This window comes from Psammomys obesus, unplaced genomic scaffold (genome assembly GCF_907164565.1).
Source record: "Psammomys obesus unplaced genomic scaffold, mPsaObe1.curated_primary_1811, whole genome shotgun sequence".
Lineage (NCBI taxonomy): Eukaryota > Metazoa > Chordata > Mammalia > Rodentia > Muridae > Psammomys > Psammomys obesus.
In genome coordinates, this window is record NW_026586383.1 from 3,806,160 (window position 1) to 3,820,333 (window position 14,174).

The window sequence follows — 14,174 nt, forward strand, 5'->3', positions numbered from 1 at the left end:
ACAGCCAGTGCTCGTAACTGCTAAACCATCTCTCCAGCCCCCAGACATAATTTTTAGATTATTGTTTTTATTTTTTTTTGAGACTAGGCTGCCTTGGAATATCCCTGAGTACTAAAATTACAGGTGTGTGCCATCATGCCCAGCTTAGAATTTTTTTAATTTTGCTTATTTTTTTGCTGTTTTTCAAGACAAGGTTTCTCTGTGTAGCCCCTGCACTCACTTTGTAGACCAGGCTGGCCTCAAACTCATAGAGTTCACCTGCCTCTGCCTCCCTGAGTACTGGAAATACAGGCTTGCACCACTGAGCCCCAGCTTTGCTTAGATTTTTTAAAAAGTCTGAGAAATTTTGTTTAGATAACATTTGTCAGTATCATTCAAGGTTTGGCACTCCTTTTGAGTCTTTTACAGATACCAGTGATCTTTGTGGATGATTTAGTATCTGCTGGGTGACCATAGGCCCTCCTGAGTAGAGTAGAGTAAGAACTGAAAGCCATATTCTTTAGAGAAAAACTTTTGAAGTCACTAGAATTGTCTGCTGCAGGAGTGACTATCCTACTGTCATTTGCTTGGCTGTGGAGAGTCTTAAGCCCCAGTGCTGAGGTTAGATGTGACGCCTTCCTTGTGTCGTGTGGGAGCAGGCTGATTATAAAGGAGAACCTTTGAAACTGACACCTCAGCAGAATACCTGAAGAAAGAATGTTGGGTGTTAGGTGGACCTTTGTGAAGCTCGGCAGGGAAGGTTTCTACTTGATTGCTGTAGGCTGCTCAGCATGCTCTGGACCTGGGCTTATTCAGTTGTGCTAACTGTAATGTGTTTCTGTGTCTTTGCTATGTCTCTTGTCGGAATTTTGGCTAAGGTTGAGAGATACTCAGTTCATCATATCCCTTTCAGAAAACACACACATACCTGACAGCATACACACAATTGATATGCTTTCATGCTAGCCTTTTTAGCAAATCTTACTTATATCAAGGTGGGTACTGAGGGGTATTGATAAGGCTGCTTCCTGGCAGGCATAGGGAGCAATAAACGGGACCTAGCTGTACCCAGATCACTGTGTTATGTCAGATGTTGCTTGTGAATCCCTTGTCTGCTATTTTGAAACCTTGAGATGTGTCTGCTGGAGCAGCTGACAGAAGATTCTGGAAGAGTGTGTGTGTTTGTATGTGTATATGTGTGTGAGCTTTGAGAAAGCAATTGTCTTTATGAATGTTGCTGCTATCATCACTCAGGTCATCTAAAAGCTAAAAGAGTATCTCTTGCTGCACAGGGTGAATTTGACAAGTCTGGTAGGCACCAGGCATCTTGTGCTTTATAAGTTTGTACTGGGTCAGTTAGAGACCAGATTGCAAAAGTGCTTCTTCCGCACATTTAGAAAACATGTCATTAACTCATTTCTGTTTCTATCCTTAGTGTTCTCCATGGCCTGACACCCCTACAGCCTATGTGAATAACAGTCCTTCCCCAGCGCCCACTTTCACCTCCTCACAGCAGAGCACGTGCAGTGTCCCAGACAGGTACCTGGCTTGTGTGGCCGTGTGCTTGCGTCTAACTGTTGCTCCTGCAAGTCCCTGTCTATGCGGCCTCATTTCTGTGTGTCTGTGTCAGGTGTGGAAAATAGCCTATGCTTAAGTCATAGGGTAGTCTTCACCTGACAGCCTTTGTGCACCTAGTCCTTCTCTCACCCTTTGACAGCTATGGTAATTGCAGAAAGGAGGTAGGGTTAGGGTTAAGGTTGTTAGAGACCAAAACAGGAAAATTGCGAGTTTAAGGCCAGTCTGGGGCTTATATAACAAGACCCTATCTGAAAACAAAAGGGAGAGGAGTTTTTAAGTCAGAACCAAGGAACTGTCTTTGAGAGATTTAAGAAAGCATTAGAGTTTAGTTTAAGGACACAGGGTGAGTGGTGGTTAATGTGAGGCTCTGATATGACTATGTTGAGATTACATCGATTACAAAGCACTTTGAGCTTACCACATGACACAGGTCATTTCTTTTTTTTTTTTTTTTTTGTACTGTTTCTTACCATTTTAGCAAATGTGGTTCTAATTAAGTATTTAAGATTAAAGACCAGACCTTTGGTTTTTGTGAAGACTATGGTAGCTTTCTAATCAGAACCTCTGGATTTTGTTGATTGTGCTATCTGGCTTTTGCAATTGTGAGTCAAGGGAACTCAGAGTGGAAGCTGCATAGGCCCAAGGCCTCTGTAGTAAGCCTTTGCCTCCTGCAGCCTTGCTGGAGGACAGTAGTTCAGAAGTTCTTGGTTTTAGGAAGTTTCTTACGGGCTAGAAAAATTAGGAAAGCTTGAGGTGGCAAGGGAAAGTTCTCTATATAGTTTAGTCTTTTGTTGACAGGGTCTGGTGAGAAAAACTACAAAATCCTGCCTTTTCTCTGTGGAGATGGAAAAACTAGCCAGGAGCCTGTTTTAGTGGTTTTGTCTACAAGTAGAAAAATTCTCATGGACCAGGGGGATGAGAGAGCCAGCGTGTAACACATACGGAGTGTCTTATGTTTCCTGTCTGGGTATGTTAGCAAATGGCTGTGATCTTAGACGTGAGCTTTGAATTGTATACCTTTAGTTAGTTGTCTAGATGTTTCCTGAGAGCCCACTGTGTTCCCAGCATGATCCCGTGTTGGAAGGGGCTTTATTCTGGTGAATGGAGAATAATGTAAGGTGTAGGAGGCAGGGAGTGGTGAGAGAGGGACCCTGCTTAGGAATGGGGAAGGTGAATGTTCTCTATGCAGTTCTTTGCAGTTATCTTTATACCTTTAACTCACAAGGATGGTGACAGGGACCTGGCTGTCACCATCCTCATTGCTCATGGGTGGACACGTTCATTAACGAGGAAGATTTGTAGATTTAGCTAGATCCACTGTTTCTTACAGCCTAAAATTTTCTTAGACTGTTTTCTGGTTATTTGTAGCTGTTTCTTTTCTATTTAATTTCACATAGTTTCCTGACTGAAAAAATGCATACCTTCTCCATTTTCCTGGCACCCATACAAAGGCTTGAGGGGACACCTTTCACAGTGACTGCCTCACATGGTGGTGCTGTTGTTACTTCTTCTCATGTCCTCATGCTCTTCCCGCTGTGTTGCATTCTTGTTGCAAGCTTACATGGCTCTTTCCATAGTGATGTCCTATTTCAAATTGCCTGTGCAATAATTGCCTTGAATTTTTTAACTTAAAAAAAAAAAAAAAGTTAAAAACCGTTCCTTCCTTTTCCTTTCTCTAGCAATTCTTCATCCCCAAATCACCAGGGAGATGGAGTTGCACAGGCATCTGGGGAAGTAAGTATCTTTTCCTAGAACCATTAAATACTATTAGTGTCTTCATTTAAAAAGATTCTAGCCAAGTTATGTGAGTTGCTCAGTCATCAGATTGTGTTCTGACTTCAGGTTTTAAACCCTTTTAGTTTGGCTTAAACATTCTTCATGATGTGCCAGTGACTTCAGTTTTGTTTTTTTTGCTTGTTTTGCTTTTTTAAGCTTGAATAGTTTTATCTATACTCTTTTTTTTTTTTTTTTCTTTTTCTTTTTCTTTTCATTAATAGCAAATTCAGCCTTCAGCTACAACCCAGGAAACACAGCAGTGGCTGCTCAAAAACAGGTTCTCTTCCTACACAAGACTGTTCTCTAATTTTTCAGGTATGTATGTATATGAGTATTTGTATGTTTTTGTGTTTTTATTAACTAAGAATTTTTGAAACTTTTGAGATGGTTTTGGATAAATATATTACAAACAAGAAAAAAAAAAGTGTATTATCTCTCAGTTTTCCTCAGTTGTGCCATGTGTTAAATTCCTTCCAAACCATGAAATTAACATTTTTCCAGTCCACTCACTGCAGGTGTATTTTAGTTCTCTGTGGTGTTTTTATTACTTTAAAGTTAGATGTGTACATGTGCCTATATCTGGTACGTCCACATGAAGGCAGGTGCCCACAGGAGCCTAGGTCCCCTAGGCTGGTATTCTCCAACAGGGGTGCTAGTACCTGAACTTGGGTCTTCTATAAGAACAGCGAGGGCTCTTAACTGGCCATCTCTCCAGCTCCAGTTCTAACTTATTTTGAGATAATATTTGACTTAATGATAAACTGTAAAGACAGTTGGGAGATGATCTCTCAGTTTCTCACAAAATTATAGTACAATATCACAACCAGAAATCAGCGCTGGGTACCATGAGTGTATAGATCTGTCATGCCTTGAGTGTAGCTCTGTGTAGCCACCACAGTTAAGGTACAGATGTAGGGTGTCTGCCTACACAGGTGCTCTCTGTCCTTCTGCCCCTTTTAAGGTCATCCCATTCCCCCACCCCCACCCTCTTTTCCCACACACATTGAACTGTCCTGCCTATGGTTTGGTCATTCTGAGAATGTTAAACAAATGAAACCCTACAGTGTATGACCCTTTGAATCTGGCCTTTTCTTCCTCAGCCTTATGACCTCAGGCCCCACAAAGGCTGCCCTGTGTCCTGTGGATTGAGCCTTTTCACATAGAGCAGTAGCTCATTTGTGTGGCTTTGCTCAGGTGTGGATGTCATAGGCAGCCTGCTGTTTTTCTGCACAGGAGACTACGGGAGAGTTCTGGTGGGACTTTAGGTGTCAAGCAGCACTGCCCCAGGTAGTAGGGCATGCAGGAGAGAGCATATAAGAGGCAGGGGCAGTCTTAAATATCCCTGGCCCTGGTGCCTTTCCCATAGTACTTTTGCTAATGTGCCCTGAAGAAACATTCTGAGAAATGCTGGACCACATGGATGTGGCAGCTAGCAGTCCTTTTGCATGTGTATGGAGCTATTGAAACAGTTTTAAGAAGACAGGCATATGTGTGCACATACCCAGCTGAAGGAAAGCCTGGTTTCACAAACAGTGGGATTTCTATTATGTCATTTCTGATATTGTTTGTGCATGTAGCTCTTTGACTCTAAAATTAAAGTACCACATGGAAATAATTTGCTAGCCGAGATCCACATTTTTATATGATTAAGTAAAGCGTTTAATGTGTGAAAAACTAAAAATTACAGAATTCAATATGGAAGAAAGATGTCATGAAAAGCACAACCCATAGAATAGCCTCTGACAGCTGGAACCCTGCAGGTTATCCAGACCCAGTGATGTGGAGCTGTAAGATTTTTTTTTTTTTCCTTGTGCACAGTGATCACAAGGCTTGGCATTCTTTTTCCTTAACCTGGGGGCTTCCTTTGGAGGGCTTAGAGAATGGCAAGGATAGAGAGGTCTTGGGCATCTGTCACATGTCAGCTGTGACATGCCATCTGTCCCCTTCTCTTCATGGGTTACAGGTGTCACAACTGGAAGCCCTGCTTCAGAGCTTTATATAGTGCCCCCAGTAAAAAGAAAACCTCTTTATCTGCTTCTTCACTCCAGGGTTGACTCCAGAGCGCCTCACATCTCATGGGAGTTAGGCTTCTCAGGACTTTGTTCCTTTTACAAGCTAGAACTCTGTTGGGCTCTTGCATGTAAGCTGGGTGGTGGGGAACAACCCCATTATCTTGCTATACATAAGAGTAGATATTTATTTTACAAAGTCATAACTTATTCTGGAAGTATGGGTCTTGACTGATATTAAAAGAGTAAAACCAAGATTTTGTGGACATCTCCAAGTGAAGTACATATTGAGTACTTCCTGTGACCACTCCAATTTCACTGCTGCCCAGTGCTTGTTCAGTCTTGTATCCACTTCTCCCTTATACGCACTGGCCTTTTTGTTGCTTTTAAGGCAAATCCTAGACACCAAGTACTTAGAGAAGAGGTCTGAAGGAACAGGGTGATTTTCCACTTCACTTTCCTATCACAACTGGCTGCCTGGATGGAGCTGTAACAGTATCTAGGCTGAGGCTGCATATGGTGCTGTAATGAGACCCACCTTGCTTCCAGCTCACTGGTGACTTTGGGCAAGTTCCCCAGTTGCAAGAATTCCATTTATGTTTCAAAAAAGGAGAAAGGCAATAGTTTGGGTAGGACAGGAGGGGTTTGCTCAGGTCAGGGTGGAGTCAGAAACATGGCTAGCCACAGCCCAGCAACAAGGAAAGAAAGGCAGTATATAGGAGTCTTGGGAACGGACAGGACTTCTCACCGTGATCACTTATATATAAGCTTCTCATACCTTGTTACCACAGCACATGGTTTCTCTAAAGAACAGGTGTGTGTTCCTGTGTTACTCTAGGGTATGTGTAATCCAGGATACCCTGTTGCTGCTTAGAAGGACAGAACCATGTGAAGCAGCCTGCTATATCCATCCCTTCCTGCTTATTTGAGGATCTCCCCTGTTTTCCAGGTGCCGACTTATTAAAGCTGACAAAGGAAGATTTAGTTCAGATTTGTGGTGCAGCCGATGGAATTCGGCTCTATAATTCCCTCAAGTCAAGGTAAAATACTATAGGCTGTTCTGCGTGAGCTGAGAATGGGACCTTCTCTGTGTGGAGGATTTGGTGGGCAGAATGTGTTTCCACGCTAGGTTGGCGTGTGCCTGTGTGCGCCACCGAGCATCGGCAGCATCGTGCTCACGAGAAGACTGTTTTGTGTACACCTTCAGGGCAGGCACTGATGAGGGCAGAGGTAGACTAAGACTGGTAGCAATGCACATGGGCAGGACTGATTTCTTGAAGACGACTGGGTTTGTTGCCAAGAAAACAAAACTTCTAATTTAGGTGAGCTCTACAGAATCTATGGTTTTCAAGGTCATGATTTTTGTTAAGCAGTTATTAAATGTGAACTTGTAACTGTCAGTTAGAATGCTAGAACTGTGACTATGCTGGCTCTGAGACCCACTGCCTGCCATTGCTGTCTCTAGATTTGTGTGCTGAGAGTTTAGTGAGCTCGAGCCTTACTGATTTCAAATTGCTTAATCAATCTTGAAACTTAAATTTACCAGCATCTGACAGACCATCTCAATGGTTTAGAGTCTGGACCTGTGATAGTTGGTGTGAGGTGTGTGGTTTTTATATTCTTATTAGAAAATTATTTTATATTATGAAATAACACTGTAAAGTTCTCATAAGGAAAAAAATAGACGGTAGATTCCTGTAGCTGTTGATTGTACATGTGCTGAGGCAGCTTGCACACATAGCCTCATTGATGCCATCTTCTGATTGCAGGTCGGTTAGGCCCCGCTTAACCATCTATGTCTGCCAGGAGCAGCCGAGTAGCACTGTGCTACAAGGGCAGCCACAAGCTGCAGGCAGTGGAGGTGAAAATGGCAGTGGGACACCCTGCGGTGGGTACTGAGGGCACTTCCCTTCCCCTGTCCTTCCTAAGGTCGTCAGACACGAGCTGGATAACTGCTGTGGGATTGCTGAGTTACTGCTACAGAGTTGATAGCAGCAGCTGTAGGGCCACGTCCTTGGGAAAGGAGAGAACTAGAACCTTCCTTTGTTCTCAGCTATGCATGCTGTACCTCTTTTATATGGCTTCTCTGCAAGAAATGCCCAGAAGCTGCACAATAACTTGAATGTGCTGTGGCCTTTCTGGAGGAATGGAACATTGCCAGCTCACTGGGAAAATGAGGGGTTTTCTTTCTTCCTCCATTTCACTGACTAGATTGGGTGGATATATGGGGATTCCTGAAAAATGCACATGATCAAAGGTGGGTCTGTGTAGCAGTCTTCCCAAGTGTAGACCCACCTGAGGTGAGCATCCATTGTGTTCCATGCAGCCTGGAGGGTGGGTGCTGAGTCTTTGGTCAGTGTTAGTACAAGCTGCATAGTTACCTTCCAACTAAGGGGGGCTTCTTTGCCCTGCAGATTTATCCCATTTACTGGACCATATGAAGCAGCTGGCCTCTCTGTCTTCTCTTCCTTCCCTCCTTTGATTATAAAAATTTCGGGAAAGGGAGACTTTCAGACTAAGACACGGTCTTACTGGGTAGTGTAAGCTGGCCTCAGAGCTGCCATTCTCCTACTTCATCCTCCACAGTTCTGGCGCTGCAGCTGTGCGTCACCACTTGCTCTCTCTTGGATGATGCTAGTAATGTCCCCTCTTCTCATGTTCTGAAACAGAATAGCTGTGACATTCAGCTTCAAGGAAACAATTTTAGAATTGAGAGAGGCAGTTACTTACCCTGAGAGTAGACAAAGCTCTGAAAAATATTGCATGGCTTGGATTTCTTTAAATAAGTGGAAGAGCAGTAATCACAACCGTGAGCTTTTCCATCTGTGTAATTTAAACCCCAGGCATGAGCTTTGGCTGTTAAGACCAAGGATACAATTTTTTTTTTTGTTTTTTTGTGACAGGGTTTTCTTTGTAGCCTTGGCTGTTCCGGACTCGTTTTGTAGACCAGGCTAGCCTCAAACTCAGAGATCCAACTGCCTCTGCTTCCTTGCATGCTGGGATTACAGACATATGCCACCGCGCCCTCCTCACTTCCAGCTTTGTTTTATTTTTAAATAAAATCTCAAGGGGCTGGAGAGATGGCTCAGTGGTTAAGGGCACTGACGGCTCATTACAGAGTACCTGGGTTCAATTCCCAGCACCCACATGGCAGCTCACAACTATCTGTAATTCCAAGATCTGACACCCTCACACAGACATCCATGGAGGCTATTATAGCCCTAAAAAAGCCACAGACAGCATGTGAACAATAGATTTGACCCTGTTTCTATAACCAGAAAGTTGCTTCCATTTTATTAAAAGAGTCAGAGGGCAGATACTGGTCCCCAAATATTGACAAGGCGATCCTTCAGAGTTCCCTTTAGTTTTGAGCCTTTATTCTAAGCTTTTCCAAGTGTGTAATTAGTGAACATTCCTATACACGTAGCTGCTCAGTTGGAAAACCAGCTTTGCAGCTTCCTTGTTGCAGATCCATGTCTGGCTTGAGTCGGTGTTTGAGCAGTATCCACTTGAGTGACACACAGATTCAGAGTGCTGCTGACTTCAAGGCATGGACAGAAATATAAGACAGTGAATGTTGAACAAGGCCAGGACTGTCCCTAAGGAAGAGACTTCACTTTCTATATTCTTACTTTTCATAGGGTGTTGTCTCTATTTCTTTTAACTTTGTATGTATATAGGAGATGACATAGATGATTTTTTACTATTAAATCCTCATTTGAAGGATTATTGGCTCAGACTCCTTTTAGATTTCTTTTTATGCATCATTACAAATACATTGTTGAGCTAGGTGGCAGTGGAGCACACCTTTAATCCCAGCACTTGGGAGGCAGAAGCAAGGGAATCTCCATGAGTTCAAGCCCAGCCTGGTCTACAGAGTGAGTTCCAGGATAGCCAGGACTACACAGAGAAACCCTGTCTCAAAAAACAAAGAAAAGAAAAACACATTTTTTAAACAGCTTCTTTGTGACGTAATTTATACAACAGCCTCCCCCTCCCCATTGTGTCTGCAACAATTTTAGCCCATGTGTATATTTTTTTATCCTTTGCTCCAATCCATTGTAAGTTCCATTTACCCTGATTATCCTGATCCCTGATGCTCTTTTTACTCCTCAATATATGAGGCTTTGTTGCAGAAAAGAATATAGTCATATCATTTTATTATAAATGAACATAAATAATGTGTTCTTATACTTCAAATAGGTGGGTAGAGAATTTAAGGGGACAAAGAAATGTTACCATGTCCCTATTTCTAAGTTTGAATTTTCTGTGCCAGTTTGGAAAAGGTAGGCTGTATAGATCAAGTTTAAAACAGATCAAACATTATTGTTAAAATGGCATTTTTCTTTTTTTCAGTTTATCATGCAATCTACTTGGAAGAAATGGTTGCTTCAGAAGTTGCTCGAAAACTTGCCTCCGTGTTTAATATTCCTTTCCACCAAATTAACCAGGTTTACAGACAGGGCCCCACTGGTATCCACATTCTTGTCAGTGACCAGGTAAATCAAACAGTCGGTCATCACTCTTCCATTACACTGGCACTCGTGTGTATTGTCACAACTGTAAGAGATGCTGCTGACCTCTTTTGCAAGTAGTAATAGTCATTTTTAAAGAGGAGGGATCAAAATGGCTAAGAACTTACAATCAGGAGTTACAGTGTCCTAGTAGCAGAAGGAATACAGTCAAGGAGAGTGGACTGAGCTTCTCCTAATCTTTTTTAACTCAGATACTTACGGGGATCAAAGGTTTGTGGCAGACTTCGGTCCTTTCTGTGAGGTGAGGTATTAGGTATCTTTCGTGCATTACTGGAAGAACAGCATTCTAAAAACATGTAATATTAGAAGTGCATCCTACCCCTGCTCCAGCTATGTTCGCTGACAAGCAGTGGCAATAGGGAAACAGCTTGCATAATGTTTGAGTTAGTATCATCCACAGGACCTGGCACAGCATGTTCCCCTGTGGCTCACGGGTAACAGGTGTAAACGTTTACTATCATTCTGCTGTCAGGAATTATTTGCATCTGTATTTGTGTAAAAAAGATGCATAGATTATGTTGTAGCCCTTTAAGTATAAATTTAAATAATTTCTGGTCAGTTAAGGACTGATGGCTCTTAATTACACTTACACATCTGCTTTATCCTTCTAGATGGTTCAGAACTTTCAAGATGAGAGTTGTTTTTTATTCTCCACAGTAAAAGGTACTTTTTATGTGTGTGTGCCTTGATGTGTTGTGATCATGAAGGACATTGTGCCTTGATTAGCAGCTCTTCTGTGTGTGTGCATATTCTTGAAAAAGATGTCTTTGCTAATTTTAAAAGGGGCTGGAACATGGAAGAACAGTATTTTTAGTGTTTGTAATAGAAATTAGCGAGCAAATATAGAAAGGGTCATTTTTTTCTAGATGACTAGAAACAAACACTGAGTCCATTCAGCTAGTGTTTGCTGAGCATTTTGTCCAAGACAGCACTCTGCTAGTGGTTGAATGGAATTAGGGGTTCAGGGAATCTCACTGTAGTGGAAAAGAAAGTCAGAATTGGCCACAGGCACAGAAATTGACCAGTGTCAGGTGCCATGAAGGGATAAGAAAGTATAAGGCTTGTGGTGGTGGGGTAGCATGGAGCCTTACAGAGGCTCTTCTGAGGAGGTGGCCACAGGGCTAGCCAAGGGCAAAGTGAGACTGTGCCAAGTATGCACTTGGCTTCTGTGAGGCCTGGAAGACGGCCATGCAGCTGCCATGCAGGGTGAGGGTGAGCAGAGCAGAATGGAGTTAGGGAGGGAGGTAGGCCCTGCATGCAGTGATAATGGGTGATGGTGCTCATTAGCTCTTATGGGTTGGAAAGTCAGTGAAGTGGTTTAAACACAGGAATAATAGAATCGGGTTTTCTTCAACTCCAACTGTGGAGACAGTTTACAAGATTGCAAAACTGGAGGTAGGGAGTCCATGTAGGCAAGAGGCAAATGAAGTGTTTGGACGTGTGGACAGTGCCCACTGGATGTCCCCGAAGTAGCTGAGAGCTGAGCAGGCTGTACAGAACTAATTAGGAACAGTGTGGATGGAACAAGGTCCAGGCCAGGCCAGGTAAGCTCCAAACTACAAGGTTAGAAAGGGAGGGCAGACAGACCATGGGTTAAGATCAGTTACTAGTCCCATCCCCTAGAAGAGGAGATCTTGAGTCACCTGGTAATGGCTCTAGAAAGGAGCTCCCTGAAAAGATTAAAAATACAGTTTTGCTATGTACCTGATTGGGATATATGCCACTGGCCATCAAGCTACCCAACATTCTGGAGTGATGCCTCATGTAGCATCCGTTCCCTGCACATGTGCGGCAACAGTGAACTGGTTCACTACTTTCATGCAGAAACATCTTTAACTTCAAAACTAGTGGGTATTTGTAGCATTAGTTCTCACAGGATTCTGTCCAGTCTTACTTTCCTGTTTGTGAGACTTCATCCACATGTGAACCTTCATTTTCTGTCATGAGGCCATTAGGCAGTCTTGCTATATCTACCTCTGAGGGTTCAGTTTCCCAGAAAAATAATAACTAAAAATGTGCAGCTACAGCAGACCCTGTAGGCTGCCGCACGCTTGTGCAGGGCTTTAGCCTGTTTTGTCCTAGCATACACACACACCTCACCCTGTAGAGCTGGCAAGTGGTGGTGCAGGGCCTGGGCTCCCTGAGCAGTGTTCAGGGAGTGTGTCTGAGGGAAAAAAGAGCTAGAGCAGCGCAGTCAGCTTCTAATCAGGCTGTAACCTCTAAAGCAGACTGTACATTTCCATCTTTAATACTGTTTCTAGTCTAAGCTTATTAAAAGTTTTAATAAAACTTTTCGCTTTTTTTTTGCAGCTGAAAATAATGATGGTATTCACATAATTTTGAAGTGATACCTTATACAGACTGAACTCTATTCAGTACCAAATAAAGTCATGCTTAAAAGTGTGTGAAGACTGAATCCAAGAAGTCTTGGGATTGGATTTTACTGTGAAATGTTTCATATTGAAAACACAAGATGACCTTCCTAGTGAGCTGTAGGAGAGACAAGTCTCCTCATTGTCACTGCCACAGCCCAGCGTCCTCATGAGAGCGAGCATGCCAGGTGACATGCCAGCTCCCAGCCATGGTGTGGCACGAGTGCCCACTTCCCTAGCAGGGGCCAGCGGACAGAGTTCCCAGCAGCAGTCTCTACTGGCGTTTTACACTGTATGCGGTTTGAAATGAATGTACAAACTCAACCGTGGGCATTTACCTTTCTGTGCCAGTTTGGCTTTTATTGCCTGACCCTTATGCTGACCTGGGGAGGAGGTAGGGAGTTCCTGGGGGAGCTGCACTGCACTGATGTGGCAGTACTGGTCAGGTAAGAGGCTGAGCACCTTCTCAGAAGTGATCATGTCTGAAGGTGTACATCAGAGGGGAGCACACCAGACCAGGGAAGAGCCAAGCCGAGAAGATGAGCAAACTGCACTATCAGCAGTACCTTGAGAGAGGTCAGTGTAAACCCTAATAGGTACAGAGACTTGGGCCTTTGGCTTCCGCTTCCATTTTTAGCATTTTAGTTTCTGGATTTCACCTTTTGAAACCTCCTTGCCTTTTAAACTCATGTATTTTCCTTTTCTCAGCTCTCCCATCCCCACACTCCTGGTCTCTAGGGATCCCCCACTTCAGCCTCCCACGTAGCTGGGACTCCAGGTGCGCACTCACTTGGTCTTGTACCTGGCTCTGTTCTTTTGTTGGTGTTGTTTTGGTGGTGGTTTTTTTGTTTTTCTTTTTTTTTCCTTTTGGGACAGGGTTCCTCTGTGTAGCTCTGGTTGTCCTGGAATTCACTCTGTAGACCAGGCTGGCCTTGAACTCAGAGATCCACCTGCCTCTGCCTCCAGAGTACTGGGATTAAAGGCATACACCACCACCTGGAAGCCTGGCTCTGTTCTTAAACATGTTTAAAGCCTTTTCCCAGACATTAGAACTAGGTGATGTAACAGGGGAAACAAAGTATTGTCGATAGCTTCTGACTTGCTGTTAAAGGGATCTTTGTTTTGTTTTGGTTTTTTGAATGAGACAAAATTGCCCGTGGGAACACTAGATGTCATAACAAGACACTAAAATGTACCATATATCCCCTTTCTCCCCTCACATACGATCATGAATACACAGCACTCTGGTGATTAGCTAGGGGCTTTTAAGAGACTCTGCGTCTTTGCTGCTTTGTCTGTAACAGGTGTGCCTCTTCACAGAATCACACATGCTGAACACTGCTCTGAAAGGAACTCTGGCTTTTCTTTTCCTCCACTGCCATCACCTCTCTTACCACTCACGACTGCTCATGAGGCCTGTGGCATATCTGAGTTTTAAAAAAACTTCTTTCCATTTTAATGATGTAGCATCTCTGCCCATTTGCTCAGCTGCTGGCTGTGAATGTGCTTGTCTGACCCTTGTTGTTCAGGTGGGTAGGAATGATTAACTTTTAAGAGAAATCTCTTCCAGAAGACAAACTACTTCAGTGGGTAAAGGCTTTAACGTCTTGTTTTATTCATACCAGGGTTTAATTACTTGCTACAAAGTCTGTCTCAATCTTCTCATCTTGGGTTTGGCAGTGCTGTGGCTCTGCAGGCCCTTTAGGGAGGGGGGCATTCCCATCAGTCCTTCCCTTTGCTTTTGTGTGACACATGCTTTCTGTACCAGTCACGTATTGGGAAAGAAGTGAATTTATCTTCTAATTGTTTTAAGAGTTTTGCTTGTCTATTTAGCTTTCTTTGGATCTCATGATTTATGGAACAATAAATGTCATTTAATGCTGTGTGCTATTTTTTGAATTCCTTATCAGGTTTAGAAGTGGGGG

General features: G+C 43.2%; 1 protein-coding gene across 4 annotated transcripts in view; it reads left to right on the forward strand.

Annotated features, from left to right (window-relative positions):
* Ubp1 (upstream binding protein 1) overlaps nucleotides 1–14,132 on the forward strand; it is a 49,127-nt gene extending 34,995 nt beyond the window's left edge. For 3 of the 4 annotated variants that reach the window (XM_055601789.1, XM_055601790.1, XM_055601792.1), the window contains 8 exons: nucleotides 1,415–1,518; nucleotides 3,237–3,291; nucleotides 3,555–3,648; nucleotides 6,292–6,382; nucleotides 7,112–7,230; nucleotides 9,699–9,841; nucleotides 10,489–10,540; nucleotides 12,188–14,132. In XM_055601789.1, coding sequence (XP_055457764.1) covers nucleotides 1,415–1,518; nucleotides 3,237–3,291; nucleotides 3,555–3,648; nucleotides 6,292–6,382; nucleotides 7,112–7,230; nucleotides 9,699–9,841; nucleotides 10,489–10,540; nucleotides 12,188–12,225 — 696 coding nt within the window. In that variant the 3' untranslated portion in view covers nucleotides 12,226–14,132. The remainder of the gene's footprint in view (nucleotides 1–1,414; nucleotides 1,519–3,236; nucleotides 3,292–3,554; nucleotides 3,649–6,291; nucleotides 6,383–7,111; nucleotides 7,231–9,698; nucleotides 9,842–10,488; nucleotides 10,541–12,187) is intronic. The other variant, XM_055601791.1, reaches the window with a different exon arrangement.
* Nucleotides 14,133–14,174: the final 42 nt, after the last annotated feature.